General features: G+C 45.2%; 1 protein-coding gene across 11 annotated transcripts in view; it reads left to right on the top strand.

The window, feature by feature from the left end:
* spopla (speckle type BTB/POZ protein like a) overlaps positions 1-26909 on the top strand; it is a 325679-nt gene that overhangs the window by 274911 nt on the left and 23859 nt on the right. For all 11 annotated transcript variants that reach the window (XM_068035024.1, XM_068035015.1, XM_068035014.1 and 8 more), the window contains 2 exons: positions 2428-2579; positions 23155-23282. In XM_068035024.1, the coding sequence (XP_067891125.1) occupies positions 2428-2579; positions 23155-23282 (280 nt within the window). The remainder of the gene's footprint in view (positions 1-2427; positions 2580-23154; positions 23283-26909) is intronic.

The following is a 26909-nucleotide window of genomic DNA, read 5'->3' as shown; positions in this document are numbered from 1 at the left end:
GATGAGGAAAGAATTTTTCACCCAGAGGGTGGTGCGTGTCTGGAACTCACTACCTGAAAGGGTAGTTGAGGCAGAAACCCTCAACTCATTCAAAAGAAGTCTGGATATGCTTCTCAAGTGCCGTAATCTGCAGGACAAAATGCTGAAAGGTGGGATTAGACTGGGTGGATCGTTTTCCAGCTGGCACAGACACGACGGGCCAAGTGGCCTCTTTCTGTGCCATAAACTTTCTATGATTCAGTGAAAATACTCCACAAACCAAGACCTACAAACCCAATAGATGTTGTCCTATTTTTAAAATGGTCTCCTGTGATCTCTATGATACATTGATTGTACTATCCCTCAGTTTCTTTCTTTCTCTCTCATATAACATTTCACCTCTGTCTGTCTCCTTTTTTATTATACTGGTTCATTTAACCTCAGTCTCTCTATTTGATAATGCATTGATTAACTTTTTTCTCAGTGTCTCTCAATTTTATAGTAATGTCTTACAAGTGCATACTAAACTCACCTCGCGCTGTACGTGGGAAATCCATGAACATATTGACGGTAGATCTGATTTCTTGTTTGGAACCAATTCTAAATGCCAAAAAAAAAAAGTTTTCATTTGCACAACTTCTCATTGTGAAAAATGTGGCCGATAAACTTTCTGCTGAGCGTTGGCTCTGCCCACCAATTCAACTCACAGACCAATTAGAAAAGTGCAGACAAACAGAAACTGTATTATTATATAAGATTGTGTTTAATTATATACAGGTGGAGGGCATTACTTGGGGTTTCACTTGAGCAGATATAAGGAGACTGAGTGAAACTGGGGTGTAGTTGAGTTAGGAGGTGTATGCTTGTAATGTTTCACTTTGTAAATAAATGTTAGACTGAGTAAAGATTAGCTCCAGTACTGTCCTGGCTTTCTGTAATATAACAGCAGGTTGGTTTCCTGGTTTGATGGTGATTAACAGTGGCAGGGGTGGGGTGTGGGGGTTTGTGATATGCCAGGTCAGACTATGAGATTAGACTGTAGTCGTATACAATTACGTTGTTCAAGGCCCATATACCCTCATGAATGCCCATTTTTTCTTAATCTGTCCCATTTAGGACAACAATAGTGACACAATACACAGTGGAGTGTGTCCTCATGGTGGACACCATAGTTTTTCCTCACAGGGTCTGTATAGTGGTTGCTTCTACCAATGTTATCAATGACACATTAGTCTGCCATTTGAGGAAAAATTAGGTGGTGATCAGCAGGAGATTTTCTCAATCTTAGTTGACTTTAAGCTGAGAGACTTCATTTGTTACAAAATCAAATATCAGTGACCACTCCCACCCAACTATGGATAACTCTGCCTCCATCTCTATTAGGTCTATGCTGCTGATGGGATGCGACATACCGAGGGATGATGATGGAGGAGTATGCAATGTTGGGTGATTTATAATATTGCGTGAACATGACAAAGAATAGCAGTTGGTGGGGAGGAACTTACAGGGTCGATGGGGAAGAGATAAATAGCCTTAGCTTTAACCTAATAACACAGGATCATTGCTAATAGGTGTGTTTAGTTTACTTGTTGTTGAACTTGGTAGCAATTGTTAACTAAGCCGACAGGGCTGACTAAGTCAGTTATGTAGTTTGGGATCAGATTCATAACTAAACTAGATTGGGAAGGGCATAGCAGGTTTCCTTCCCTAAAGGGCATTAGTGAACTAGTGGGTTGTTATGACAATCTTCCTGGTACCAGCCCGTGAGTTACAAGATTTATTGAATTTATTTCACCATGGAAGTTGTGACATCTGGATTGTTAGTCCAGTATCATAATCACTAGGCTACAGCACCCTTTTAGTATCAGCTTAGATGATGGAAAATGAGCAAGAAACCCACCTGGCACAGAAACTGATTCAGGCTTTGAGTGGTATGACTCATCTAAAAGCATAGATCAAAAGAAATTAAGATACATTCCACTGTGCGTCTGATGAAAACCATGTAGCTCTGACTGGAAACAAGTGACCTAATGACTTATTAGCTCCTCGCAGGTGGACTGTTGTAACAGACACCCAGCCCTCGCTGCATTCTAGGGTGCCTCAATGTTGCTTTTCTGATCAGCAAACTTGGTGTGGCTCAAAACAAAGCTGGTGTATGGCAGTGTGGAGAAAAAAAGCAATCAGTTAAGATAGTTTTATACAGTGCCAATATCTTAATGGGACTGTTTGCTGTTTTTTCTCCTATGGGTAACAGTTTCTCTATGTACAACATGTAGATGTTAAACCTTATTCAGAGAACCTACACATTGAAGTATAATGTATGTAATGCATTGTTAATGAGTGTCAGCAGTTCCATTCTTAATGGGTGCAAAATGCAGTATTTTATTAGATGAGGAAGAAAGCTCCTTTCCTGTTAACTGATACTTTTTTTTAATGTATATGTTACAGGTGCCTCAGAGTAAACCCGAAGGGTTTAGATGAAGAAAGCAAAGACTACCTTTCCTTATATTTGCTTTTAGTTAGCTGTCCAAAAAGTGAAGTTCGAGCGAAGTTTAAATTCTCTTTATTGAATGCAAAAAGGGAAGAAACAAAAGCAATGGGTAAGCTCTTACGCATATATTACAATAACCTTGGCAAGAAAATGTTCTTCTGGTGACTGTTCTTCCCCAATAAAGTTTCAAAGTATATTTTCTTGCATTATATATGTTTAGTAATTTATTGACAGATTATTTTAGTTGGAGTGACAATGCTTCTGGAAATTTTGTGTGACTGTTTCAGCATAAACCATCAGGGGCATTAACATTCATCCTATTAGGTAGTGTCAGCCTTGGCTCAGTGGTATCACACTCTGAACCAAGACAGAAGACAGATCATGGATTTAATCCCAACTGTGGAGACTTTAACAGGTGATACTTCAGTACTGAAGGAGTGCTGCATTGTTGGAGGTGCCATCTTATTGAGCGATGTTAAATTAATAGTCCCATCTAATCCCATGGCACTGTTCGAAGAAAAGGAGGGAAGTTCTCCCAGTGTCCTGATCAACATTTAAACCTCATCAAACATCTCAACAGTTTAATGTATTCTTTATCTCATTGCTATGTGTGGGACCTTGTGCTCCTGTCTTCTATTTTATAATAGTGCTTGTACTTCAAAAGTAATTTATTGGCTGTAAACCAATGTGGGAAATTCTGAGGTCATGACAGTTAATATAGGAATGCAAATTAATTCACCTTTCTTTCAGTGAGATTTTTAAACAACTTATCAATAGATCTTGGAACGTTTTCAACAATTCACAAACTATCTGCAATAATTTTGTGGTAGCATAGATTGTGGGTCATCTATTCCTGATTTGACCTGTCTTTTGGGCTCCATGCATTTTCCTGAAAGCTTGGAGATAACTACTCAATAGGTGTAGTAATATCAAGAATAAATCACAGCTTTCTCTAGTTTCTCTCCTATCTTCTGTCACACTCTCTCAGACCTCATCTTGTCCATGAGGCCCATCTCCTACTCTCTCGACCCTATTTGCACTGAACTGCTGACCATTCAATTTCCCCTCCTGGTCCCTGTGTTAAGCGATATTGTTAACTGTTCTCCCTCTTCAAGTTTGTCTCTCTCTCATCTAAATCTGCTGTCTTCACCCGTCTCCTCAAAAAACAACCCTTGACACCACCGTCCTTGCAAACTACCATCCTATCTCCAATCTCTCTTTCCTCTCAAGTCCTTAACATGTTGCCCCCCAAATCTATGCTCATCTTTCCTGGAACTCCATGTTTGAATCCCTCCAATCAGGTTTCCACCCTGCCACTGTACCGAAAAAGCTCTTATCAAAATTACAAATGACATCCTGTGTGACTATGACAAAGGTAAACTTACCCACCTCGTCCTTTTCGACCTGTCTGCAGTCTTTGACACAGTTGACAACACCATCCTCCTTTGGTGCCTCTACACTGTCGTTCAGCTTGGTGGGACTGCTATCACCTGTTTTCATTCCTATCTAATTGTATCCAGAGTATGACTTGCAATAGCTTCTCTTTCCACTGCTGCACTGTTTCCTCTGGTGTCCCCCAAGGATCTAGTCTTGGCACCCTCCAATTTTTCATCTATGTGCTTCCCTTGGCACCATCATCCAAAAGCACAGCATTTATTTTCACATGTATGCTGACAACACCCAGCTCTATCTCACCACCACATCTCTCGACTCCTCCAGTGTTGCTAAATTACCAGACTGCTTATTCAACATCCAATGTTTTTAGATTAGATTAGAGATACAGCACTGAAACAGGCCCTTCGGCCCACCGAGTCTGTGCCGAACATCAACCACCCATTTATACTAATCCTACACTAATCCCATATTCCTACCAAACATCCCCACCTGTCCCTATATTTCCCTACCACCTACCTATACTAGTGACAATTTATAATGGCCAATTTACCTATCAACCTGCAAGTCTTTTGGCTTGTGGGAGGAAACCGGAGCACCCGGAGAAAACCCACGCAGACACAGGGAGAACTTGCAAACTCCACACAGGCAGTACCCGGAATCGAACCCGGGTCCCTGGAGCTGTGAGGCTGCGGTGCTAACCACTGCGCCACTGTGCCGCCCCTATGTGGATGAGCAGAAACTTTCTGCAATTAAATATCGGGAAGACTGAAGCCATCGTTTTTGGTTCCCACATAAAATTTTGTTCCCTTGCTACCGACTCCATCTATCTCCCTGGCAACAGTCAGAGAATTAAAGCAGTCTGAGTGCAACCTCTGTGTCCGTATTTGACCCCGAGATGAGCTTCCAACCATATATTTGCGCCATCACTAAGACTGACTATTTCCACATGCGTAACATCCTCCGACTTCGCTCCTTTCAACTCATCTGCTGCAGAAACCCTCATTCATGGCTTTACTATCTCTAGACTTGACTATTCCAATGCATTCCTGACTGGCCTTCCACATTCTACCCTTCTTAAACTTGTAGTCATCCAAACTTCGCTGCCCATGTCTTAACGCATTCCAAGTCACGTTCACCAATCACCCCTGTGCTGACTGATCTACATTGGTTCCTGGTCAAGCAACGTCTTGATTTTAAAATTCTTATCCTTGTTTCCAAATCCCTCCATGATCTTGCCCCTCCCTATCTCTGTAATCTCCTCCAACCCCGCAACCCTCAGATATCTGTGCTTATCTAATTTTGGCCTCTTGAGCATCCCTGATTTTAATCGCTTCACCATTGGTGGCCACTCCTTCAGTTGCCTAGGTCGTAAGTTCTGGAATTCCCTCCCTAATACTCTCTGTCTCTCTCCCTCGCGTTACTCCTTTAAGATACTCCTTGAAAATACTCCTCGAAACCTACCTCTTTGACCAAACTTTTGGTCATCTGACCTAATATCTCATGTGGCTCGGTGTCATATTTTGTTTTATGATGCTCCTGTGAAGCACCTTGGGACTTTTTTCACATTAAAAGTACTATAAAAATATAAGTTGTTGTTTATCCAGTGCCTTAAAGCGGAATAATGTGCCAAAGCACTTTAGAAGTCTAATCATAGTAAAATATTTGCTCTTTTGGATTGATCAGACTATCTGTTACCTGAATAAAAAAAGCTTACATTTATGTAGCGCCTTTCACGACTACTGGAATTCCAAGACGTTTTACAGCCAATTAAGTGCTTTATGAAGTGTATTAACAGTTGTAACTTAGGAAACTTGGCAGTCAATTTGCATTCAGTAAGCTCCCACAAATATCAATAAGACAATGACTAATATGTTCTAGTGGTGCTAATTGAGGGATAAATGTTGGCCAGGTACACACAGGGAACTGACGTGCAGTACTGTTGACAGATGGTTTTCATCAGCCCATCGAATGTTTTAAACATTTTAAAGAATGTGAAGTCTGTTTTCAATGTTATGGCATGAATCAAATGCCTGCTTTTGGATCACAGCATTAGTAACTGTCATACGAACTCATCCTAGTAACTATCATCCTTGATTTGGGTTTTCATGCATTATCTGTATGGCTCTCTCTCTTATGTGGTATGATATCATAGTGGTTATGTCACTGACCTAGTAATCCAGAGGCTTGGACTAATGATCTGGAGACATGAGTTCAAATCTCACCATGGCTGCTAGGGAATTTAAATTCAATTAATCTGAATTGAAAAGCTATCATTAGTAATGATGACCATGAAACTACCCACTATTTACATCACTAATGTCCTTTAGGGAAGGAAATCTGCCATCCTAACCCACTGTAATGTGGTTGACTCTTAATTGCCCTCAAGTGGCCTAGTAAGCCACTCAGTTGTATTCAAGAGGGTAGCTCACCACTACCTTAAGAGCAGTTAGGGATGGGTAATAAGTGCTGGCCTTGCCAATTGACACCCATATCCTGTGCATGAATTTAAAAAAACTGCCTGATCCTCATGAAAAATCAAAAGTAAAGTGAAAAGCTCTCAATGTGACTGGCATGGAGCATATGAATTACCTGCATTTGCTTTTGAATCTTCCTCATTCACTGCCTCCTCATGGAATCAGCTTGTGCTAATTGGCATCATGGTAAACTCTATTTCAGTCAGAGTTGGGAATTCTCTCTGCAATGAGACCAAATGCTGGTACCAAGAGGTACCTTAAATTTTGATGTCTATCAATGCCAGGCAGTTTATTCCACTGGGTTGATTTTCATCCATGTTCTGAGTCTCACTGGTATTGCCCAACTCCACTCCTGCTGGAATGTCTTTTGGCACAGGAAACGCTTCTGTTATTTGCTGTGCTATCTCCCAGTTGGCTTCATTTTCTTGCAGCTGCCTTCAACACAGCTCCATTTATTGGCACAAAGTTGTCCTTTCCCTTTAGGTTCCACCCCCAATCCAGCACCAACATGCTGTTTTTTGGGTTTCAGCTCTTTATGACTGGAGCTTCCTAACTGCCTGTTCCAATTACTATGATGTCAGCCTGCTCTGAGAGAGGAACTGTCATTTTACAAGCTGCAATAGGCAGACTCTGAGCCAATTCATTTCCATTCTGCTGCCTGCTCCAAGATCTTGGAAATGATTTAATCTCTTCGAATCAAGTTTCTCGAAAGAATATTTTTGTGCATATACATCCTCTCAGTAAAAACACAATCTCTGTTCAGTCAGCAGCATGTAATTGTCCTTGACTAAATACACCTAATTTTATACGCTGGTTATTTTGTGTAGGACAGTGGCACCCTTATCTCTTCGAAGCATTGCGGCATTGGAAAAACCTAGGAGCAATCACCAATAACCTTTTTATCCTCTATGTTGTGAACAAGCCCACCCTTTAGTTCCAAACAATTCTTAATCACCCTATCCCTTGAGTATTGCTAATATAGATCCTACTTAAAATCTTTCAAAACCTGCAGTTACCAGGAACCTGTCCAAGGTTGTGCTGTACATGTTCCTACATTTTAATGCCTTGGGTACAATTACCCTGGTTTATGATCTGTTTTCCCTGAAGACAATCAATAAATACTCTAACCTTAATCAGTTCCAGTGATAGTTTTGGCATGTTCTGCTACTCGATGAGAGCAGGGTAGAAAGTCCTTTAGGGAAGGAATTCTAATATGCTTACCTGGTCTGACCTAGCTATGACTCCAGAACCACAGAAATGTGGTTAACACTTGGTTGTATCAAACGGTTACAAAAAACTATAATTGGAATAAAACATGAGGGACCATCTGACATCAGCCTAAGCACCAGACTCTCAAGACACAGGCATAACAAGCCCAGTTGACCCTGCAAAGTCGTCCTCATTAACATCTGGGGACTTGTGCTAAAATTGGGAGAGCTGGCCCACAGACAATCAAGCAAGAACCACCTGACGTAATCATGCTCACAGAATCATACCTTTCAGCCAACATCTCAGACTCCTCCATCACCATCTGTGGGAGGACAGACCTACCAGAAATGACAACACAGTGACAATACATTCAGGAGGAAATGGCCCTGTGAGTCTTCAATCTTGACTCCGGACCTGAAGAAGTCTCATGACATCAGGTCAAACATGGATAAGGAAACCTCCTACTGATTACTACCTACTGCCCTCCCTCAGCTGATGAATCATTACTCCTCTTTGTTGCACACCAAGTGGTAGAAGCACTGAGTGTAGCAAGGGTGTAGAATGTACTTTGGGTGGGGTACTTCGATATCCATCATCAAGAGTGGCTTGGTAATACCACTAGTGACAGAGTTGGCCATAGCTTCAAGCCTGTGGCAGGTTGTGACAAAACAATATGGGGGAAAAGCCAACTTGACCTCATCCTCACAAGCCCATTCTTTAGTTCCAAACAATTCTTAATCGCCCTATCCCTTAAGTATTGCAAATATAGATCCTACTTAAAATCTTTCTAACCCTACAGTTACCAGGAACCTGTCCAAGGTTGTTCTGTACATGATTCCACATTTTAATGCCATAGGTATAGTTACCCTGGTAAAAGCCACCACACAGTCCTTGTCGAGATGAAGTCCTGTCTTCACACTGAGGACGCCCTCTATCGTGTTGTGTGGTCCTGCCACTGGTTGAAATGGGATAGGTTCAGAACAGATCTATCAGCTCAAACTTGGGCATCCGTGAGGCACTGTGGGCCGTCAGCAACAGCAGAAGTGTATTCAACCGCAGTCTGTAATCTCATGGCCTGGTACATTCCTCATTCTACCATTGTCATCAAGCTAGGGAGCCAACACTAATTTATGAGGATTGTAGAAGAGCATGCCAGGAGCAGCACTAGGCATACCTAAAAGTGAGGTGCCAACCTGGTGAAGTTACAACACAGGACTCCATATGTGCTGAACAGTAGAAGCAGCATGCTATAGATCAGGCTAAGCGACCTGTATGGATTTGTAAAAGGCAGATCATGCTTGACTAATCTAATTGAATTTTTTGATGAAGTAACAGTGAAGGTCGATGAAGGGAAAGCGGTGGATGTTGTCTATATGGATTTTAAGAAAGTGTTTGATAAAGTACCACATAAAAGCTGGTTAACGGAATTATGGCTCATGGAATAGTAGGGTCCGTTTTCAAATTGTTTAAAGTTGGCTCAAGGAAAGAAAGCAGCAGGTCAAGGTAAATAGTTTTTCTTCAGATTGGACAAAGTAAGATAGTGGTGTTCCCCAAGGGTCAGTGCGAGGACCACTGCTTTTTTTACTGTATACAAATTACTTGGATCTTGGAATACAGAGTAGAATTTCAAAATTTGCCAATGTTACCAAATTTGGAGGAGTGGCAAACCGTGAGGATAATGCAAATAACCTGCAACAGGACATAGATAGACTAGCAGAATGGATAGACAAGTGGCAGATAGAATTTAATACAAAGAAAAGTGAGACGATGTATTTTGGCAGACGGGATAGGGTTTGGCAATATAGACTTAATCGTGCAGTTCTAAAGAGTGTGCAGGAACAAAGGGACCTGGGATTACATCTGCGTTGATCTTTGAAGGTGGCAGGGCATATTGAGAGAGCGGTTAGCAAAGCATATGGGATCTTGGGCTTCATAAATAGAGTCATAGAGTACAAAAGCAGGGAAGTTATACTGAACCTTTATAAAGCTTTGGTTAGACCCCAACTTGAGTATTGTGTCCAGTTCTGATCACCACACTTGAGAGAGTGCAGATGAGATTTACTGGAATGGTCGCAGGGATGGGGGATTTTAGTTACAATGTTAGGTTGGAAAAGCTGGAGTTGTTCTCTTTGGAGCAAAGGAGATTGAGGGGATATTTGATAAAGGTATATAAGATTATGACAGGCTTAGATAAGTTAGGCAAAAAGAAACTGTTCCCATTAACTGCTGGTACAAGGACTAGGAGACACAGATTGGAGGTTTTGGTAAGAGATACAGGGGGAATGTGAGGAAGAACTTTTTTACACAGTGAGTGGTAATGACCTGGAACTCGCTGCCCACAAGGGTGGTAGAAGTGGAGACGATCAATGATTTCAACACGAAGTTGGATGGACACTTGAAGGAAATAAACTTGCAGGGAGAAGTGGATAGAGCAGGGTGTGGGACTGACTGGACTGTTATGCAGGGAGCCGGAATGGGCACGATGGGCTGAATGGCTGCCTTCTGTGCCTAAATGACTCATGACCTTGCAACCAATGGGTCAGATGAAAGCTCTGCAGTCCTGCCACATCCAGTCCTGAATGGTAGTGGACAACTAAATAACTGGCGATGGGTAATGGGGGAGCCTCCATGAACATCCCCATTCGTAATGCTGGTGGAAGCTAGCCCGTGAGTGCAAGTGGTGAGGCTGAAGGTTTTGCAGCCATCTTCAGCCTGAAGTGAATGACCATCTTGGCCTCCTCCTGTTGTGCCCACCATCACAGAAGGCAGTCCTCAGCAAATTCAAAACAGAAAGTGCTGGAAATACTCAGCAGGTCTGGCAGCATCTGTGGAGAGACACGCAGAGTTAGCTTTTCAGGTCAGTGATCTTTTATCAGAACTGGATCAGAACACCGGTCAGGCACAGTAAACTGGTGCATTCACCATGGTAATGCCTCTACTAATCAGAGTTCACTTGCCAACCAATCAACACTCTCTTCTCATGCAGTATCAGTTGTTCTTTTCCCTCACATTGGTTATTCTTGCGATTGTCCTGATTGCGAGATGAAAAGCTTTGACAATGTGTCTCTATTTTCAGCATTACTCAAGTTCTGTACTACTAAATGACTAAATTTTTTGTTAAGATGTATAATAGTTGAGGTTATGTGAAGTTGATGATTCACGATAGTCTAGATTGGAGCTCTATGTTCATTGAAGTCTTGAATTTAAGGGTCTTCTAGTCCCTTGATACCACATCTGCAGAGATCTTTGGCTTTGAAGTTGAGTACATTTTCTAAAACCCTTTCATGTAACCAGGATTCATGAGGCTGGTTTCTCTCCAACGTAGCTTCCTGATGTATCCCCAGGCATTATTAACTATTCGGTACATTATACTGTATTTCATCAGAATTATCATATGCATTTATCTTAATTGTGTTGGAACTCCATTCCCCTGCCGCTGACTCCATCCCTCTACATGGCAACTGTCTGAGCCAGACAGTTCGCAACTTTGGTATTATATTTGCCCCACGATGAGCTTCCAACCACATACCTGCATCGTCACTAAGACCACCTACTTCCAGCTCTGTAACATTGCCCAACTCTGTCCTTGCCTCAGCTTATCTGCTGCTGAAACCCTCATCCATGCCTTTACCACCTCTATGTGAGACTATTCCAACACAGTCCTGGCTGGCCTTGCTAGTTCTCCTTCTCTGCAGACTGTGGTTATTCAAAACTTTGCCGCCTATGTCCTTAGTTGCACCAAGTCCCTCGCATCCATCTCCCTAGTGCTCGCTGACCTACAGTTGCTCCCGGTGAAGCAACACCTCGCTTTTAGTATTCTCATCCTTGTTTACAAATTCCTCCATGGCCTTGTCCCTCCCTATCTCTAATCTCTTCCAGCCCCACAACCCTCTGCGATCAGTCAGGAGTAAGAATTTTTACTGGTGTACTAAATGTACGTCTCAAACTTTATTTTCCTTTCTGTAAAATGATTAAAGAGGGAATTATAACCTGTGGTTTTTACTTCCTGGTTTGGTGTCTGCAAGAATTCTTCAGTCAGATTGCCTGATCAGCCTGCTTGATGACTTCGCTGTTGACCCCACAGATTCCCCAATAGATGCTGCCAGATTGAAAGTCATTTGAATGAGGGAAATAGACATTCTGGAGCCTGCTAAATCTTTATGGGCAGCTTTCTTTGAGGTCCGTGGCGAGCATTGTCACTTCGCCACTGACTGCAAAATCTGGGCAATTACCTTTGCCTGCACTGCAGCAACTCGCCAAGGCTCCTTCGATAACACTTATCAAACCCATGACCTCTAAGACCCAGAAGAACAAGGGCAACAGGCGCATAGGGACACCACCATCCTGACTTGGAAATGTATCACAGTTCCTTCACTGTTACTGAGTCAAAATCCTGGAACTCCCTCCCTAATAGCATTGTGGATGAATCTGCACCACATGGACTGCAGCGGTTTAAGAAGGCAGCTCACCATCACCTTCTCAAGGGCAATTAGGGATGGACAATAAATGCCAGCCTTGCCAGCAACAGTCATGAATTTTAAAAAAATTAAATTCAGCATCATGTTTTGAATGTGGTGCATATCCATTTGTACCCCTGCCTTTACAATTCAATGTTCCTTGCCAGAGCTATCCATCAAATCCTGCAAATGATTCAAGGGCTGGGAATATTATCACCTCCAAGTAACACCATTTGATTTGAGACATAAATTACTAATTCTTCATCTCTAGTATAATTCCCAACTTCTTATCTTGGAGGCGCCATCTCCATAAGGACCTCCGCGATTTAAGAAGGTCTGCCACCACCTTGTATGGCCTACTAGGGAGAGCAATAAATGCACACTTACCAGGATCATCCATCATCCTGACAAATTTAAAACAAAATTCTAAACACCGAGAAATGTCAACTGACTGCCTCTCAAGGTTTGATTTTTCTTTTTTAGGGACATGTACTGCACACCCTTCAAAAGGTTTGTGTCTCTATTGAGCACCTCATGGTTCTTGATCCTCTTGGGAGGGTTGCATCATTCTAACCTTTATTTGCATAGTACTGCAGTTGTTGACAGCAGCCATTTTTGTAGTCCCAAACTCCACATTACAAGAGTCGATTAAGAATTAGCTTGCAATGTGTTTTCATAAAGTATAAGAAAGCAATATCCAACAGTTTTCCTTTCATTGTTAGACTCATCTCTCTAGTTACACATGCTTATGTTATGGGATGCGAAGCTTACTGGGGAACTGGGTGCAGGGCAGATGATATATCAGCTGCTTCAAACTGAGAGCCCTTGAATTGGTTCTGATTCACTTCCAGTGGCTAGTTCAGGGAAGATCAGTGTAGAAAATCTGATTGATAACAACACTGAAATTCACCATTTGAACAAATAAGGGAAATATCTCTGACCCTGTGCCGGATGCAGTTCACTGGGTTTGTTGGTATGTCGACCAGAAAACATTTTCTGCCCTTTGACAGAGCTGGATAACAGCACAGAGGGGCAGTGGTTAGCACCGCAGCCTCACAGCACCAGCGACCCGGGTTCAGTTCTGGGTACTGCCTGTGCGGAGTTTGCAAGTTCTTCCTGTGACCGCGTGGGTTTCCTCCCACCGCCAAAGACTTGCAGGTTGATAGGTAAATTGGCCATTGTAAATTGTCCCTAGTGTAGGTAGGTGGTAGGAGAATGGTAGGGAATATCGGATTAATGTAGGAGGGGATGTGATAGGGAATATGGGATTAATGTAGGATTAGTATAAATGGGTGGTTGATGTTTGGCACAGACACGGTGGGCCGAAGGGCCTATTTCAGTGTTGGATCTCTCTGACTCTATAACAGCTGCAGGTGCCCTTTGCCATTTCACCGTTCAGCCTCTTCGGGTGTTTTACCTGGAGATTATTCTGCAAATGTTCAACTTTTTTTTTACGTAGCCAAGTTAACACAACAGAAATCCATCACCATATTTAAGAATCTCCAGATAAGCTGAGAAATTCCATTTGACTGAAGATAGAATCTCACCTTAAGGACTCACCTCACTTACCTAGTTTCAAGCAGACACAACACTTAGGGAGTCCAATGGTACTGCTGGCTGTTAACAAGATAAAACAGCACAGCTTAGCAGTACAGAGTGTTGGTTAGCTTCCTGCTGCTTGTCAGCAAGGACCACCATGTCCATTGTGGTATTTGCTTACAGGTTTACCTGGAACTGAGGTGGAAAGAATTCTAGCTCCCAGTGACAAGATTTACTTTTCCAGCTTCCATTAATGAGCCAAGCTAATTGTTCAGTCATCAAATGTGGTCTGTACTTCGTTTGATGTGTCAGATTATTGAGCCTATCTTAGCAGACTCAACTGTGGCTCCAATATTTGAGCCACCTTAGTCCAAAGATACCCCACTTAATGGGGGACAGTAGCAGAGTAATAATGTTATAGGATTAGTAATCCAGCGACCCGGACTAATGCACTGGAAACACAAGTTCAGACCCCACCATGGCAGCTAGGGGAATTTTAATTCAATTAATAAATCTGGAATAAAATGCTAGCCTCATTAATAATAATGAAACTACTGGATCATTGTAAAAATCCATCTGGTTCACTAATGGGAGGAAATCTGCCGTCCTTACCTGGTCTATCCTATATGTGACTCCAGATCCACTGCCCTCTGAAATGGCCTGGAAAGCCACTCAGTCGTATCAAACTGCTACAGAAAGAATTCTGTGTATATCTACACCACATGGACTGCAGCAGTTCAAGTAGGCAGCTCACTACCACCTTCTCCGGGGCAATAAATGCTGGCCTTGCCAGCGACGCCTGCATCCTAAGAACAACTTAAAAGTAAAACTTGCACTCGTGCAGCCCCCAAGTTGCTCATTGGACAACTGATGAGTAGGATTTGGAGATTCTTGGAGATGGACCTGCTTCTCTCTCTCGGAAACAGCTTTTATGTTTTTTGTGTTCTAGAACGAAGTCAACAGCATCTTGGAAGTTAGGCAGATATTTCCATGGGATACATTTCTGCTGATGCCACTGTTGATTTCAGAAAATGCAAACAAAAGGAAGAGACTGCAGTGGTTACTACATACATAAAATAGTTCTCATGGGGAGTCACTCCTCTCAGCTAGTTGATCCTTTGCCTAAATTCAAAAATGTTTCATTTGAGTTGTTGAGAATCTATATAAGTGGTTAGTGCAATAGAATCTCAAAGTAGCAGGTGCTCTACTGTTAAGGTGTTTAGTATCCAACTATCAAGTGGAAAAGCTTTGTGCTAATGGTATTCTGTTTCTTTGTGCTAATTTTATTTCACATTACAGCTTTTACTTTAAATTAGGCTGAAGCTCAATGTTATTAGAGTCCATTTGTAGCCATTTTGGTCTTCTGCGTTGAGACCCACTGATATTCTGATTCATGAAGACAAACTGGAAATTATATCCTGCGTTACGACCAAGGTGGGAGGAGTGCACTGTTAATTCACTCCCACTTCTCCACAGGTCACAACATATATTTAAATTTTCCCACTTACCGAAACCGTCAATCAGATACTCTATTTTTCCCCAGAATAAAGCACAACCACCAGGTTTCTTTAATAAACAAAAACATTATCTGTTTATTATAAACCAAGTCTTAACCAATAATGAAGTAAATATACACGCGAATTAAAATATTAAAGCCCTTTATTTTATCCTAGCCCTCACACACATACATAACCGGTTAACTGGGAAACAAAAAAGGATTTTTGTTTACAGCTGTTACAAAGAAATAGAAGGAATAAAAAAAACTTAGACTGAAGAGAAGGTATGGAAGTTCTTTGTTTTGGCAAGGTGTCCCAAAGGCGAATAGGTGGCTGCCACTAGAAGTCTTCCTAGAACAGTTCTTTCCAGGCGATGTTGATGAACAGTAGGTAGGTGGGTAGGCTTTCATGAGATGCAGCAACAGAAGGCTTCGCAGAGGTCTTGCATCAGGTGTACAGCAACAAAGGTTTCAATTTCCACATATTCGATGCAAAGTTCCTTCAAAGATGCAAGGTTTCTGCAAACATGTGGGATTTCTTCAAATACAGGAGGCAACAGTACAACTTGATGCAGGAATTCTTTAAATTTTGCAAGAATTTTTCAAAGAGAGAGATATCAGCTGTCTTCTCCTGGCAGGTCAGGAAACAAGCTTCTTTCTCTCTTTGGCCAAACACCCACTGGCTTTTTTAACAGTTAAAAATGAAACTAAAACTTTTCCAGAAGCAAGTCATATGACAACCATAAATCTTGGTTTGTCATTCCCTTGTCAACATCCTTTTCAGAGTCACAAGCACAAACCCCCTGCTGGGTTATTTGCAAACAGATGCTTTCCAGTAAGATTTGTTTACTGGTCAACCTTCTGTTGACCTTCCTTTTGTCAAAAACATCCAAAGTTCAGCTTCTTTAAGATTACTTACCCTTGTCAAAAAAAATGCTATGTGCCAAATGAGCATTTTTAATTCATCGATTGGAACCTCATGTTAAACTTAAAGGAAAGCTGAAATATTACAGACAACTTTTGCAAAGACTTTGCCACAGCTGAAAATGGCTGCTACCATTTGCATTTGAAAACCTTGCATATTCCAAGGCATAAAAAGTGGAGACACATGTCTGATTAGCCTGTACCCAAAACAATGGTTTGTCCTGTTGAGATTACTTTCATTAGCAACGCATTAACATTGAAACAGCGAACCCCTCCAGGGGGAAAAATCAACACCATGAGGCTTGAGAGATGAAAATCTTAAATTGAATCTCATTAGAAGGTACCAAGAGAATACAGTCATGAGACTGTGTCCATCTCTGTGAAAGTGGGAGTTTTCCTGGACGGAGCAAACAAGTCAAAGACTCAATCTGTGCAGAAGCCAGAAGAAGATTCTTTGTCTCTCTCTACCTCTGTCGCTCTCTTTCTCTCTCTCTGCCTCTCTCTTTCACTCTCACTGCTCCTCTCTCTCTCTCTGCCCCACCCTCTCTCTCTCTCTCTCTCTGCCCCTCTCTCTCTCTGCCCCTCTCTCTCTCTCTCTCTCATGCCTCTCTCCTCTCTCTCTCTGCCCCTCTCTCTCTCTCTCTGCCCCTCTCTCTCTCTCTCTCTGCCCCTCTCTCTCTCTCTCTGCCCTCTCTCTCTCTCTGCTCCTCTCTCTCTCTCTGCCCCTCTCTCTCTCTTCTGCCCTCTCTCTCTCTCCTGCTCTCTCTCACTCTCTCTCTCTCTGCCTCTCTCTCTCTCTCTCTCTCTGCCTCTCTCTCTCTCTCTCTCTCTGCTTCTCTCTCTCTCTCTTCTCTCTCTCTCTCTCTCTCTCTTGCCCCGCTCTCTCTCTCTCTCTCTCTCTGCCTCTCTCTCTCTGCCTCTCTATCTCTCCCTGCCTCTCTTCTTCTCTCTCTGCCTCTCTCGTCCCCCCTTCTGCTCTCTCTTCCACCTCCCCCCGTCTCTCTCTCTTCCCCCCGTCTCTCTCTCTTCCCCCCGTCTCTCTCTCTTCCCCCCCGTCTCTCTCTCTTCCCCCCGTCTCTCTCTCTCCCCCCGTCTCTCTCTCTTTCCCCCCGTCTCTCTCTCTCCCCCCCGTCTCTCTCTCTTCCCCCCGTCTCTCTCTCTTCCCCCCGTCTCTCTCTCTTCCCCCCCCGTCTCTCTCTCTCTTCCCCCCCCGTCTCTCTCTCTTCCCCCCCGTCTCTCTCTCTTCCCCCCGTCTCTCTCTCTTCCCCCGTCTCTCTCTCTTCCCCCCCGTCTCTCTCTCTTCCCCCCCCCGTCCTCTCTCTCTCTCCGCCCCCCCCCCCGTTTCTCTCTCTCTTCCCCCCCCCCCCCCGTCTCTCTCTCTTCCGCCCCCTCCCGTCTCTCTCTCTCTTTCCCCCCCCCCCCGTCTCTCTCTCTCTTTCCCCCCCCCCCCCGTCTCTCTCTCTCTTCCCCCCCCCCCCCCGTCTCTCTCTCTCTTCCCCCCCCGTCTCTCTCTCTCTTCCCCCCCCGTCTCTCTCTCTCTTCCCCCCCCGTCTCTCTCTCTTCCCCCCCCGTCTCTCTCTCTTCCCCCCCCCGTCTCTCTCTCTTCCCCCCCGTCTCTCTCTCTTCCCCCCCCGTCTCTCTCTCTTCCCCCCCTCTCTCTCTCTCTTCCCCCCCCCCGCTCTCTCTCTTCTCTTCCCCCCCGTCTCTCTCTCTTCCCCCCCGTCTCTCTCTCTTCCCCCCGTCTCTCTCTCATCCCCCCCCCCCGCTCTCTCTCTCTTCTCCCCCCCCCCGTCTCTCTCTCTTCTCCCCCCCCCCCCGTCTCTCTCTCTCTCCCCCCCCCCCCGTCTCTCTCTCTTCCCCCCGTCTCTCTCTCTTCCCCCCCGTCTCTCTCTCTTCCCCCCGTCTCTCTCTCTTCCCCCCGTCTCTCTCTCTTCCCCCCGTCTCTCTCTCTTCCCCCCGTCTCTCTCTCTCTCCCCCCGTCTCTCTCTCATCCCCCCCGTCTCTCTCTCTTCTCCCCCCCCCCTCGTCTCTCTCTCTTCTCCCCCCCCCCCCGTCTCTCTCTTCTCTCCCCCCCCCGTCTCTCTCTCTTCCCCCCCGTCTCTCTCTCTTCCCCCCCGTCTCTCTCTCTTCCCCCCCCCTGTCTCTCTCTCTTCCCCCCCCCTGTCTCTCTCTCTTCCCCCCCCCTGTCTCTCTCTCTTCCCCCCCGTCTCTCTCTCTCTTTCCGCCCCCCCGTCTCTCTCTCTCTTCCCCCCCCGTCTCTCTCTCTCTTCCCCCCCGTCTCTCTCTCTTCCCCCCCCCGTCTCTCTCTCTTCCCCCCCCCCCCGTCTCTCTCTCTTCCCCCCCCCCGTCTCTCTCTCTTCCCCCCCCCCCCGTCTCTCTCTCTTCCCCCCCCCCTTCTCTCTCTCTTCCCCCCCCCTTCTCTCTCTCTTCCCCCCCCCCCCCCCGTCTCTCTCTCTTCCCCCCCCCCCCCCGTCTCTCTCTCTTCCCCCCCCCCCCCGTCTCTCTCTCTTCCCCCCCCCCCCCGTCTCTCTCTCTTCCCCCCCCCCCGTCTCTCTCTCTTCCCCCCCCCCGTCTCTCTCTCTTCCCCCCCACCGTCTCTCTCTCTTCCCCCCCCACCGTCTCTCTCTCTTCCCCCCCCCCGTCTCTCTCTTCCCCCCCCCGTCTCTCTCTCTTCCCCCCCCCGTCTCTCTCTCTTCCCCCCCCGTCTCTCTCTCTTCCCCCCCCCCGTCTCTCTCTCTTCCCCCCCCGTCTCTCTCTCTTCCCCCCCCCCCGTCTCTCTCTCTTCCCCCCCCCGTCTCTCTCTCTTCCCCCCCGTCTCTCTCTCTCTTCCCCCCCGTCTCTCTCTCTCTTCCCCCCCGTCTCTCTCTCTCTTCCCCCCCGTCTCTCTCTCTCTTTCCCCCCCCCCGTCTCTCTCTCTCTTTCCCCCCCCCGTCTCTCTCTCTCTTCCCCCCCGTCTCTCTCTCTTCCCCCCCCCCGTCTCTCTCTCTTCCCCCCCCCGTCTCTCTCTCTTCCCCCCCCGTCTTCTCTCTCTCTTCCCCCCCGTCTCTCTCTCTCTTCCCCCCCGTCTCTCTCTCTCTTCCCCCCCGTCTCTCTCTCTCTTCCCCCCCGTCTCTCTCTCTCTTCCCCCCCCCGTCTCTCTCTCTCTTCCCCCCCGTCTCTCTCTCTTCCCCCCCCGTCTCTCTCTCTTCCCCCCCCCCTCTCTCTCTTCCCCCCCCCCCCGTCTCTCTCTCTTCCCCCCCACCGTCTCTCTCTCTTCCCCCCCCACCGTCTCTCTCTCTTCCCCCCCACCGTCTCTCTCTCTTCCCCCCCCCGTCTCTCTCTCTTCCCCCCCCCCCGTCTCTCTCTCTTCCCCCCCCCCCCCCGTCTCTCTCTCCCCCCCCCCCGTCTCTCTCTCTCTCTCCCCCCCCCCCCCGTCTCTCTCTCTCCCCCCCCCCCGTCTCTCTCTCTCTCCCCCCCCCCGTCTCTCTCTCTCTCCCCCCCCCCCGTCTCTCTCTCTTCCCCCCCCCCCCCGTCTCTCTCTCTTCCCCCCCCGTCTCTCTCTCTTCCCCCCCCCCGTCTCTCTCTCTTCCCCCCCGTCTCTCTCTCTTCCCCCCCCGTCTCTCTCTCTTCCCCCCCCCGTCTCTCTCTCTCTTCCGCCCCCGTCTCTCTCTCTCTTTCCGCCCCCCCCCGTCTCTCTCTTCTTTCCGCCCCCCCCCCGTCTCTCTCTCTCTTCCCCCCCCGTCTCTCTCTCTCTTCCCCCCCCCCGTCTCTCTCTCTCTTCCCCCCCCGTCTCTCTCCTCTCTTCCCCCCCCCGTCTCTCTCTCATCTTCCCCCCCCCGTCTCTCTCTCTCTTCCCCCCCCCCCCGTCTCTCTCTCTCTTCCCCCCCCCCCGTCTCTCTCTCTCTTCCCCCCCCCCCGTCTCTCTCTCTCTTCCCCCCCCCCCGTCTCTCTCTCTTCTTCCCCCCCCCCCGTCTCTCTCTCTCTTCCCCCCCCGTCTCTCTCTCTTCTCCCCCCCCCGTCTCTCTCTCTTCTCCCCCCCCCCCCGTCTCTCTCTCTCTTCTCCCCCCCCGTCTCTTCTCTCCCCCCCCCCACCCGTATCTCTCTCTCCTCCCCCCCTCCCCTGTCTCTCTCTCTTCTCCCCCCCCCCGTCTCTCTCTCTTCTCCCCCCCCCGTCTCTCTTCTCCCCCCCCCCACCCGTATCTCTCTCTCCCCCCCTCCCCCTGTCTCTCTCTCTCTCTCTCCCCTTGTCTCTCTCTCTTTCCCCCCCCCCACCCCGTCTCTCTCTCTTTCCCCCCCCATCTCCCCACCCCCCCCCCCCCCCCCGTCTCCCCCTCCCCCTCTTTCTGTCTTTTGACGGCCCGGCGGGCCATGTGAAGCCTAGCTGCCGGCTGCTAGATCCAACATAAAGACACCGAGAAGAAAGCCCTCTGCTCAACTGTCCAAGAACTACCAATGCAGAACCAAAAACTCAACCAGAAGCCCACTAAAGTCACCAGTTGACACAGACTGTATTATTTTTATTTGTTCTGATCTCTAATCCAACACAAATCTATGCCTCATCACTCTGTAACCTATTTGTATGTGCGCGTGAAAGTGTAGCGTCATTTTATTATTTTTATTTAGATAGGGTTTCAATTTTTAGGTATAATAAACTCACCTCTTACTTTAACTCAAGAAAACCTGTCCGATTGGTTCTTTTACGATCACACCAAAATAAAAGGTAAAACACTCACTGAAGTGGTAAGCACATACACTGTTTAAAAGAGGAAATAACCCTGTTGCATTCGGAGAAGAGGATAGACAGGAGGGAGCCTTGTGCTCTCTCCTCACCTGATCGTAACAGCCCTGACTTTGGTACCCGTGTTTCGTTTTCTAAAAATTGATCAGCTGTATATTAAAAAAACTAGGAGTCATTTGATTTCAAAGCCTTTCATGGAAGACTGCATTAGTTTCACTATGTAAAGTCAGTGTTACAGATCTATTAGACCAACCCCATTTTGTTCAGTACCTTGACTGGACAATTGTAGGAATCACCCTATCTTCCTGTCCCGAAATGTGTGTCATGCCCATTTAAAGCAGGAGATTTCCTTTCCGTCATTTTATCCTCCACCATATAAATGGAGTTTGGATTGTCTTCATTGTTGCTCAGATGATTACAACCTAAAGCTTTACGTCATCACTTCTTGTGAAATGAAGACCCTTGGTAAGCTATTGAGCAAGCACAGTTAAATAGATGTTTGAATGAAGTACTGGTTATGGGTATTAGCCTGGCTCAACTGATGACACTTCTGCCTCTGAGTCAGAAGGTTGTGATTCGAGCTCCATAACATATAAAGACACATAATCTAGACTAAGGGTACAGTAGTATTGTGGTTATGTTGCTGGATTGGTAATCCAGAGGCCTGGATTGATCTAGAGATGTGTGTTCAAATCCCACCACAGTAGTTAGGAAATTTAAATTCAGGAAAAAGCTAGTATCAGTAGTGGTGACCATGAAACTACCAGTTTGTCATAAAAACCCGTCTGGTTTGTTAATGTCCTTCCTTTAATGAAGGAAATCCTTATCCAGTCTAGCTCATATGGTACTCCAGACCCAATGGCCCAGTTGTGTTCAAGAAGGTGGCTCGCCACCATCTTTCAAGGGCAATTAGGGATGGACAGTAAATACTGATCTTGTTAGTGATGTCCACAAAAAGAAAGACATAATTCAGTGCATTGTTGGAGTTCCTGGCCTTAGAATGAGGTATTAAGGAGAGGCCCCATTGAAGATTGCATGCCACAATCTGAAGAAAAACATTGAGTTCTGTCACGGCCCTGCTGAGATCCTCATTCCTCCCTCAACCAACACCAACAAAAAATAATCCATTGGTTGTAATCCTGATAACTTAATAACCGCCATACTGCATTCTGTGCTTCTCTTAATGAGGTGTCCATTGATGTTTGTAATGACTTCAGAGATTCTGAGAGTGCAGAAGGAGACCATTCTTCCTATCGTGCCTCTGCCTGTTTTTTAAAAGAGCCACTACCTTGCTTTTTCCCCATAGCCATGCCCTTCCTCTGTTCATGAAACGCGCTTATTGGTTAGGAACATAGGAACAGGAGTAGGTCAGTTAATCCTTCGAGTCTATTCCACCATTGTTAGGTCATGGCTAATCTGTATCTTATTTCCATATTCCTTAATATTTTTGCCGAACAAAAGTTTGTTAATCTCAGTTTTGACATTTTCAGTAGACCTGATGTCTTCCTAAGATCTAACTTTTGGGAGATTTTTTCTTCCAGTGGGCGTTGAGACTCTTGGAAGACCACCCCTCCCCCCCCCAAACTTTCTAAGTACTACTGTTTTGGTATGGTCCCGCAGGATGCAGAGAATGTAGAATGAAGAAAGATGGGTGACTGTGGTAGCAGGGTCCTCACCATTCTTTGAATTCAGGCATTTTCCACACATTGTGTGTTTTCCCATGTATCCATAGAGTTTTCTGTTTAATTTCAGGGGTGTAATCCAGCTGAAACTTATAAGGTCAAAATGAACAGGTTCTTGGGTACGCTTGCTGCCTGTTATAGAGCGTGAGAACAGTCAATCACATGTAGTCAGTGAGTTTTATGGCAATAGGTTCTGTGTGTTGAACGCATGATTTTCCAGGATCAATAGGCTGAGTGACAGATTCCTGTGCTATGTGGAGAATGCTTGCATTCAAATAAACCAAAGCAAGGAGCTTTTACTTGATGCTCAATCTTGTGGTCTCTCTAGTAGTGACCATTTAGCATTAGAAATGTAATATTCAGAGTTTTAAGTGTTACTTAAAGAATAGTAAATACTGCTGTTTTCCAATTTCTTCTGGGGAACCAGCAAAGTCCACTCACACTCTTAATTTAGTGGAATCGCATTTGTACAGACTACAAATGGAGCTAGTGTTTTTTTAAACTGTTCTCAAATTAATCTGTCCGAGCATTACAGCAGTTTTGTCAAACAAAATATGGAAGGACTATCCTTTCATAGAAAAAAGATTAATTCCAAAACAGCTTACATTTTCTACATACGAGATGTGACGGTTTCCTCTTCACTGCATAAGGTACAGGTTGATGGTTTTGCTAGAAATAATGAATAGTGGAAATCCTCCCCTTGTATGGTATAATGCATTGATATGAATGCTACATAAATGTTTATTTTTGGGGTTTATCATCATTACCCTACTCTTCATTTATTTCTAATAGAAAGTCAAAGGGCGTACCGATTTGTCCAGGGCAAGGACTGGGGTTTCAAAAAGTTTATCCGTAGAGACTTTCTTCTAGATGAAGCAAATGGTCTTCTTCCAGATGATAAGCTTACCCTGTTTTGTGAAGTAGGTGCATATTATTACAAATACTTGTTGCTGATATTTAGTTAAATGTTTTATCATAAAATCTTGCTACATCAGTTTGTCTTATTCGATGACTGAATTACTTCCTGAAAAATGTAAATTACTGTATGTGCAACTGTTCTTAGTGCTTTGACCATTATGTAGAAATACAAACCTTGTGACACAATCAAGTATATTTTGCCATTGTACACTATCCACTCAGAAGCAGTGGGGCCAAAATGAGAATTCTAGCAATAGCTTAAAAAATAATAGTTTTCCTTAGCACTTTTTTTCAATAGTAAAAAATCTATTTTCTTTTTCCAGTCTTTCTTGTCTGTCTCCTTTTCTGCCCCTATTTTTAATTTTTCCTTCTACACCACATTGTGTTATTAGAAACTAATACTAGAATACAATAATAGAATCTAAAACGTACCATGCCAGTGTGCCAACCTGCATTAAGTACAAGCACTTTGGGTATACTTTATTCCTTTCTGATCCTTTTTCCAATCCAACACCTGCAATTTGTTGGTTTTAGAATTAGGTACTGCATGCAGTAGTTGATTCTTTAAAAAAACTTGGGAAAAGGCAATCCTTAAGCGAATTATCAAGTGCTAACTGAATTTAATGGATGGAAACCAGGAATAGGCATCCTAATGTTCTATTCCTGAGCCTGTAATGGTTTGTGCAGCTTTCAGTGTTTACCTCTCCCTTTCAATTTGAAATTGGTTAACTCTGGGATTGTATTTAAGACCATTTTGATGTATCCGATTTAGTGTCACACTCCATGTTACATTTACTGATTGAGCCATCATTTGCTCTTTTATGAATTTCTTTAGGGGTAAATCTATGATCAGTGCCATCTATACATGTATCAATTTTGTAGCTGGGGACTGGGGACATATAATTGCTAAGTTAATATTTTTTCTGGTATATTCGGTTCATGTTAGGAAAATAGTATTTACCACTCAAATTATAATATTACATCCTGCAACCAGTAAACATGCAATCACCAATGAATTAGGCCTTCTTTGATATTTCACCAAGAGATGTTGTCCCTCTCTCCTTTTAATGTACTGTCATCACCCCTCCCCTCAAAAAGAAAACAACCCTTGGTCCCATAGTCCTTGCAAACTACTGTCCCATCTCCAACCTCCTTTTCCTCTCCATAGTCCTTGAACATGTGGTTGCCTACCAGATCTGTTCCCGTGTTTCCCAGAACTCCCATGTTTGAATTCCTTCAATCAGATTTCCACCCCTGCTACAGTACTGAAACAAATCTTATTAAAGAGTCACAGATGACATCCTATGTGACTGTGACAAATGTAAACTTCCCCTCCTTGTCCTTCTCAACCTGCCTGCAGCCTTTGACACAGTTGACCACATCATCCTCCTCCAATGCCTCTGCACTCTCATCCAGCTGGTTGTAACTGCTCTTACCTGGTTTCATTCTTATCTGTCTAATCGTATACAGACTATAACTTGCAATGGCTTCTCTTCCATTCCTGCACCCTTACCTTTAGTGTCCCCTTGAAGGATCTATTCTTGGCCCTCTCCTATTTCTCATCTACATGCTGCCCCTTGGCGACATCGTCCAGAAGCATGGCGTTAGTTTTCAAATGTATGCTGACAACACTCAGCTCTACCTCACCACCACCATCTCTCTCGACTCTTCCACTGTTGCTAAATTAGCAGACTGCCGAGCCGACATCCAGTACTGGATGAGCAGAAATTTCCGTCAATTAAATATTGGGAAGACTGAAGCCATTATTTTTGGTTCCCACTCCAAACTCAATTCCCTAACTACCAATTCCATCCCTCTCCCTGGTAAAAGTTTGAGATTAAACCAGTCTGATTGCAACCTCAGTGTCATATTTGTCGCTGAGGTGAGCTTCTAACCTCATATTCGCGCCATCACGAAGACCGCTTATTTCCACCTCCATAACATCGCTTGACTTCGCCCCTGTCTCAACTTATCTGCTGCTGAAACCCTCATTCATGCCTTCGTTACCTCTAGACTTGACTATTCCAATGCACTCTTGGTTGGTCTCCCACATTCTACCCTCTTGAAACTAGAGCTCATTCAAAATTCTGCTGCCCTGTCTTAACTTGCACCAAGTCACCCTGTGCTTGATGACCTAGATTGGGCCCTGGTCAAGCAACATCTTGATTTCAAGATTCTCATTCTTCTTTTGAAATCCCTCCTTTGCCTCACTCCTCTCTATCTCTGTAATCTCGTCCAGTCCCACAACCGTCCAAGATATCTGCGCTCCTCTAATTCTGAAATAAAACCAGAAAGTTCTGGAAATACTCAGCAGGTCAGGCAGAATCTGTGAAGAAAGAAGCAGAGTTAACATTTCAGGTCTGTGACCTTCCATCAGAACTGGCAACGGTTAGAAAATAATTAGGTTTTAAGAAAGTGAAGGGGGTTGGCATTGGTGGGGAAGGGATGAAAAGGGAAGGTGTGTGATAGGGCAGAGGGCAGGTGAGACTAAATAACAATTATGTCATGGGGCAAAAGCAAAGAAAGTGAATGCTTGTGGTGAAAAACAAACCAGTAGTCTGGAGAGAAAGTTAATAGCAGAGTAATGAGCAGGTCTGTCCAAAAGCACCACATGATAAACAGGCACATGGTTAAAAAATAAAATAATAAAAAACATTTTTAAAAAGGCCAGTCAGACTCTGAAATTGTTGAACTCACTGTTGAGTCCACAAGGCTGTAGACTGCCTAATCGAACAATGAGGTGCTGCTCTTCGAGCTTGCGTTGATGTTCACTGGAACACTGCAGCAGGCCAAAGACAGAAATGTGGGCATGAGAGCAGGGGGATGTATTGAAATGGCAAGCAACCGGAAGCATGGGGTCATGCGTTCAGACTGAGTGGAGGTGTTCCGCAAAGTGGTCATCCAATCTACATTTGGTCTCCTCAATGTAGAGGTGACCGCATTGTGAGCAGCGCATACAGTATAACAAATTGATGGAAGTACAAGCAAATCGCTGCTTCACCTGGAAGGTGTGTTTGGGGCCTTGGATGATGAGGAGAGAGGAGGTAAAAGGGCAGATATTACACCTCCTTCAATTGCATGGGATGGGGGTCATGGAGGAGTGGACTAGGGTGTCGCCGAAGGAACGATCCCTTTGAAATGCTGACGGGAGGGGAAGGGAAGATGTGTTTGGTGGTGGCATCATGCTAGTGGTGGTGGTGGAAATGGTAGAGGATGATCCTTTGGTAGTGGAGGCTGGTGGGGTGGAAAGTGAGGACAACGGGAACCCTGTCGCGGTTTTGGGAGGGAGGAGAAGGGGTGAGGGCAGAAGTGCGGGAAATGGGTCGGACACGGTTGAGAGCCTTGTCGACCACAGTGGGAGAGGGGGAAGAAAGATGTCAGAAGCACGGTTGTGGAAGGTTGCATCATCAGAACAGATGCGTCAGAGACGGAGAAACTGGGAGAATGGGATGGAGTCCTTACAGAAAACAGGGTCCACAAACGTTAACTCTGCTTCTTTCTCCATAGATGCTGCCTGCCCTGCTGTGTATTTCCAGCACTTCTGTTTTATTTCAGATTTCCAGCATTTGCAATATTTTGCTTTAATTCTCCTCTAATTCTGGCCTCTTGAGCATGCACGGTTTTAATCG

This window comes from Heterodontus francisci, chromosome 7, assembly GCF_036365525.1.
Source record: "Heterodontus francisci isolate sHetFra1 chromosome 7, sHetFra1.hap1, whole genome shotgun sequence".
Classification (NCBI taxonomy): Eukaryota; Metazoa; Chordata; class Chondrichthyes; order Heterodontiformes; family Heterodontidae; genus Heterodontus; species Heterodontus francisci.
Note: the sequence above shows the minus strand (reverse complement) of the source record. Positions and strands in the feature narration are given on the sequence as shown.